At 54.5% G+C, this 6,000-nt stretch overlaps 1 protein-coding gene across 1 annotated transcript; it reads left to right on the top strand.

Annotated features, from left to right (window-relative positions):
* The first annotated feature begins 1,768 nt into the window (after positions 1 to 1,768).
* HOXB2 (homeobox B2) lies at positions 1,769 to 4,482 on the top strand. The gene is made up of 2 exons (XM_057421445.1): positions 1,769 to 2,472; positions 3,292 to 4,482. The coding sequence occupies exons 1-2, from the start codon at positions 2,076 to 2,078 to the stop codon at positions 3,885 to 3,887; spliced, it is 993 nt and encodes a 330-aa protein (XP_057277428.1). The 5' UTR covers positions 1,769 to 2,075; the 3' UTR covers positions 3,888 to 4,482.
* The last annotated feature ends 1,518 nt before the right edge of the window (positions 4,483 to 6,000 follow it).

Below are 6,000 nucleotides of genomic sequence, written 5' to 3' on the forward strand. Positions count from 1 at the left end.
GGAGCAGGAACCCGTGGGGGCTTCTCTCGGCCTCGGCTCAGAGGACAAGGGCCTGGTTTAGGCTCGAGTTTGTCCGTGGCTTTCCCCCCACTTCCCTCTCTCTGAATGCATTTTCTTGTCTCTCATCCCCGTCGCCATGTTGCTGGGATTGCCAGGAATGAGCTAAAATCGGGACCAGCAGCCAGCCTCGGCTCCAGTTACCGCCTTTCTCTGTCCTTCGCTAACCCTGCGCGTTTGTTCCTATTTCCCCTGGAGCAGGGAGTTTTGTTTTGTGCCTCCGCGTGGTGCGTGGGAAAAATCCCTCTTTACCCAAGAGGCTCCTTTTTTTCTTCCCCTCTTTTCTTTTTTCCTTGCATTTTACCGTCAGCCAAAGCAGTTGGGAGTGGCGGGGTTGGGCTCCTTTCAGCACCCCAAACCGCACCTCAGCTCCACGTTGTCCCCTCAAAAGTGGGGAACCATCAGCCTCAGGGCAAAGCCGAGCCTCCCAAACCGCCGCTTTAACCCACCCGAGCAAGAAGCGATCGGAGACGCAACTATTCGCTTTCCCATCAGTAAATGGTGCCGGGGATGAGCACGCTGACGCCTGTTTCAATAACCGCGTTCACAGAAATGTAGGGAAATTCTGCCTTTAATTGAGCTGCGTTTTGTAAATGCTTTTTTTCTGTGATTCCGCCTCCTTTTGCTAAGCTGCGCTCCAGCTTTGCATTTATTGTGTGTCTCTCAGGAGCCTTCACCACCCACACGGATGCTTCAGCTGACAAAAGTTTCCAGGCTTCTCCCTGCGTGAGTGGGGGCTGCGGGAGAAACGGGGCTGGAAAACCCGAGCCCCAGCAGCTTATCCCCCCTCCCTCCACAATTTTTACTTTCTAAACTTCCTAAATTCAAGCCTTTGAGTGAAAATTTGCCATCTTTCTTGGTCTAAATAAGCCCTCAGCAAAAGCCCAATCTCTTTGCTGAGTCAGTCAGGCCAAGCTGTCAAAAGTCTTTCGAGAAGAAAAGATTGATCGTTTCTCTCTTCTTTTGGGTTTGTGTGGAGCCGGGCACTTGAAAAGGGAGGGGAAATCTTCCGGGGAAACGACTTTTCGTTTTATTTCTTTATTTTGTAAACTCTGGAAGTGGAAGTGAGGAAAAAACGGGAAAAAAAAAAGATGGGAAGGAAGAAATGTGATTTTAAAGATATCCATGCCCTTAAAATATGCTTGGCCTTTAAGGCAAGTGCAAAGGGTCCATTAATTCTGCCTTTAGAAGCAGAAGGTTTGGGCTTTTCTTTATAAGTAATTTAACTCGGGAAATCAGGCCGGTCTAACTAGACTTGACTTGGAAGCTCCGTTGATTTCAGAAATGCTCATGTACAGACTCGCACAAATGTAGGCTTCAACTCTCCAAGCTCTGCGATATGCAGAGATACAGAGGTTTAGAGATACAGAGATAGAGATACAGAGACATAGAGATACAGAGATACAGATACGTAGCAGTATAGCGGTACAGAGATATAGGAAGCTAGCTAGGTAGATGAATATATAGAGACACAGATACATCTGTGATGGGCAGCCTGCTCATCCCTGCCCACGGGCAGGCACTGAGTGGGGCACCGGGCACCTCCCGGGGGTGTGAACTGTGGGGAGAACAGTGAGGGCAGCTGGAGCTGCCCGGAGCAGTCAGGGCAGGCAGCACAGGCAGGGCAGGCAGCACAGGCAGGGCAGGCAGCACAGTCAGGAGCAATGGTGGTGGCTGGGGTAGGGGGTAGAGGCTTTTCTGGGGATCTCTCTCCTTCCCCCCCCCCCTTTTTTAATCAATTAAAGAAAATAATGCTTTCTGTTTGCCACCAGGCCCCGCCTGCCATTGGCCAGGGCTGGCCACGTGACCAGGAATTGGCTGCAATTTCGCCCCAGTCTCGAGTTTAATAGAGCAAGGTCCCCATACGCCTGTATTATCAGCAATATAACAATTATAAAAAGCCCGAGAACCATCATCATCACTGCCATCAAAACTAAGGCCCTCCGATTTCTTTCCTTCTTCCCCTCCTCCTCCCTCTCCCCCCTCCCGCTTTTTAAACCCTGGGCCCTGGGAAAGCCATGAATTTTGAATTTGAGAGGGAGATCGGGTTTATAAATAGCCAGCCTTCGCTCGCAGAGTGCCTGACGTCTCTTCCCGCTGTCCTGGAGACATTTCAAACTTCATCAATCAAGGACTCGACATTAATTCCTCCTCCTTTTGAGCAAACCGTCCTCAGCCTGAATCCTTGTTCCAGCAGCCAAGCAAGACCGAGGAGCCAAAAAAGAACATCTCATGGCCTGCTTCAGCTCCAGCCCCAGCCTCCGGCACCGCCCGGCCTCTTGGCAGCCGAATTCCCCTGGATGAAGGAGAAGAAATCCTCCAAGAAAGCTACCCAGGCTCCATCCTCTTCTTCCTCTTCTTCCCCCCCATCATCATCATCCTCGGTGCCGGTCCCTGCCGCAGGATCTCCTGCAGGTTCGTATAATGAGGGGGTGAGGGGGAGCTACCGCGGCCCCTTTGCTTCGCTTTCCCTCCCAGCCCTGAATCCTTTTACAGCCTACGGGAAAGAAAAACACCCACAAACACAAACCAACAACAAAAACCAGAATAAAGAGCGGATGGGGGGGGGGGGGGGGGGGGGGGGAAGGAACAGGACGGGCAAGGCTGCATCAGCAGAATGGGGAGGAGGGAAGAGGGAGAGGCTCCGGTACTGCGGGGAGAGGCAGCTCCCATTGCGGAATAAACTAAATACACCCCAAATCCTTCCCCAGGCAACCGACAAAGCCGCAGCTTCCTCCCAGGGCGCCCCTTGGTTGAGCAGCCCAAGCCAGGGACCCTCTTCCCCCCCGGCCGCCGCCTCAGGGGCTCGGTAGCACCGGCCGGGTAGGAGAAGGGTGGGTACCGGCTGACCAGTAACACAGGAATAACGAAATCAAAGCCCCGCAACATCCTTTGCTGGCGAAAGGAACGGGAGGATAAAAATAAAGAATAAAGGGAAGTAGTGAGTTGCAATTCCCATTATCCGCCAAGGCGGCAGCGACGGAAGGTCCCTAAAGGGAGAGGCCAGGGAGAAAAATCCTTTCTTTGCCTTGGGAAGGGGAGCGGAGAGCTGTTTCCAATCCTCTCCGACAGTGGGAAGAGTTTAATTCCACATTTCTTCCCCCCCCCCCAAACTTAGCGGTCCCCCCCCTCCTATTAGAGAGGGGCTCGGCCCTGGCTGCCCTTGGGGGGGCGGCCCCAGCTCCCCCCTGCCCCGCTCCCCCCTCGCAGCCTGCGGTTTTCTGTGTGTTTAAGACACCCAGGGGCCGGCAGAGCCCGGCGGCGCCCGGAGGCTCCGGACCGCGTACACCAACACGCAGCTGCTGGAGCTGGAGAAGGAATTTCACTTCAACAAATACCTCTGCAGGCCCCGGCGGGTGGAGATCGCGGCTCTGCTCGACCTCACCGAGCGGCAAGTCAAGGTCTGGTTCCAGAACCGCCGCATGAAGCACAAGAGGCAGACCCAGTACAAGGAAAGCCCCGACGCGGAGCTCACCTACCCCGCAGCGGACGAGGGCAGCGACCCCGCGGAGGAACCGGGAGGGAGCCCCGCGACCCCGGTACCCCACGGCAGCACCAGGCCGGGGCTGGCGGAGCCCGGCAGCCCGCCGCTGGCAGGAGGGACCGGTGGCGCTGGCCCCGCGGCCCGTGGTCCCCCCGGGAGCCAGGGCTCGCCTTTGCTGCCAGAGCTGAGCATCCTCTCAGCAGAGTCTTGCCTCCAGCTCGCCGAAGGGCTTTCCCCCGGCCTTCACGGAGCCCTGGAGAGCCCCGTGCCCTTCTCCGAGGAAGACCTGGACTTTTTTACCAGCGCACTTTGTACGATCGATTTACAACATTTCAATTGCCAGTAGCGATTCCCCGCTCCCGGCCGGGCCGCCGTTTCTGCCCCTTCCAGGCGGCTGGAAACCCTTCAGCCCCAAGCAGCTCCCCTAGTTTCCTGTAAGGAGAGCAGCCACAACGACACCCCCCCCCCAGTCCATCTCTCATTCAATCATCCCATCCTGACCCCCAAAGCCTTTCCTTTCAAGCTCCTCACATGGTGGGACCCGAATCACTCCCTTCCCCCCCCCATTTATTCTAGAAGGCTCACATGAAAAAGCAGCCCGAGTTTTGCTAAACGCAGGTATTTAATTCTAGTTTTATTTGTTTCGTTCCTTATTTATTTGGAAGAAGGTGCCCGTTAGTCCCCCCGCACACCCGAGATGTCAGCCCTCGAGAGGAAATCTTTTTCAATCCTTCCAGCGACTTTCTCAGGAAACAGAACGAGACTTTTAGATTTCTTAATAAAAGTCAAAAATAAGCATAAAAAATAATTAAGAGAGGAATTTTCCTTCCTCTTTTTAAGTTTTAGATGTAGACTATTTATTCAAATCCTTTAATAGTAAATGGCAAATTATTTATTGCACATTATTTTCATAGAGTGAATAAATGTCTTTATAAAATCCAGACCCGTGTGTTGCTCGCTACATATTTCCATCGAAAATGAACTGGTTTTTGCCTAAATCCTTCGCCTCCCTCCTTCCTGGTCTACAGCAATGGTGTCCCAGTAAGGTCCTCGTGTGCATTGAGAGGGGAGACAAAAGGAATTGCTCCCAACCAACATTTCAGGAGGTTTCTCCAAGCAGAAGCCGCCGCTGCCTTCAGCTCGGTTCATTTCCCGTGAGCTCGCTTTGTATTTAACTTATTTCGGTTTTTCACTGAATCGAACAGGGACATTTGTTCCCAATTTCAGCATCTGAGGCTGGATTTATGGACGTGTCCCCCTCTCCCCTCCCGGCGTGGGAAGCGGCACAAAGGCGAAGTCCGGGGCCGCGCCGGGGACCGCGCAGCTCCGCGGAGCCTCCGCACATTCCGCGGCCGAGCTGGGGGCGGCGGGGCCGCGTAATCCCCGCGGCTACACTTCCCCCTCGCTCCCCCCTTACGTCCCCAGCCCAGCTTCTCGCCCTCATCTCAGTCCTTGCCTCTCGGAGAGGAGAACACAGAGGGGCCGATCGCGTTTTAACCCTCCCGGACCACCAAAAACCCCCTCAAATAGGCGGAAAGGGAGGATGAACCCCCCCATACACCCCCCCACGCTGAAGGGGTGGGTGGTGCCGGCATTTTAATCAACAAATAAATGTTGCAGGAGAAAAAGGGGGTAAGATCTTAGCCTGGAACAGGCCTTTATTTTCCCCTCTTCCTTTTCCAGCCATACAGAAGGCTTCGGCCTCAGGGATCGGCCCTTTCCTCCCTCCGCAGCGCCCGCCTGCACGAAACCTTCCTCTCAACGTGTAATTTTAAACACAAAACTCATATATCAGGGAACGGGGGGGGGGGGCTCAGCTTGTGAATGAAAAGGGGTCAGAGCAGGAATCAATCGCGGTGACACCCCAAATAAATCATATTACGTCTTTGCTAAGTCATCGGTGTTTCCTCAGACACGGGGTGGATATTTGGGACGCGTTCAAGCGGGGGGTGCGCGGAAATAGCGCGGAAAGGTGAGACCGGCGGGAGGGAGGGCGATGGGGGAAGGGGCGAGTATGTGGAAGGTGGGGGGGACCCGCGGAGAGGAGAGGAGAGGAGTGGGGACCGTTGAGTCCTGGCCCTGACTCTCGGTTCCCCAGGCCCCCGACAAAGCCGCGCTGGTGCCTGGGGTTTGCTGGGGATAGGGGGGGGTCACCCCCTTGCCCGAGCCCCCAGGGAGACCTCCCGAGTATTTTGTTTGGGATGAAGAGCATCAGAGCCGGGCGTTGCTTTCTACTTCGGGCTGTAAAAAGAAATAAAATCAAATAAAGAAAGGCCTCGACAGATGTTTCCCAAATTACTGCTCGCAGAGCTGGATTCTCTCTTCTCGCTGGAACAAAGGGATTGGGGTGGGCATGATTTTACCTTCTTATTCTTAATAATATCGCCATTCTCTTCCCCCACCAGGCCAGCCGCCGTTGCCATCCGCTACCGGCTCACTCCGGGAAGGGTTTATATTGA

The sequence above is a fragment of the Pezoporus wallicus genome, unplaced genomic scaffold (genome assembly GCF_028554395.1).
Source record: "Pezoporus wallicus isolate ANWC-B61680 ecotype Strahan unplaced genomic scaffold, APGP_CSIRO_Pwel_v1 contig_13057, whole genome shotgun sequence".
Lineage (NCBI taxonomy): Eukaryota > Metazoa > Chordata > Aves > Psittaciformes > Psittacidae > Pezoporus > Pezoporus wallicus.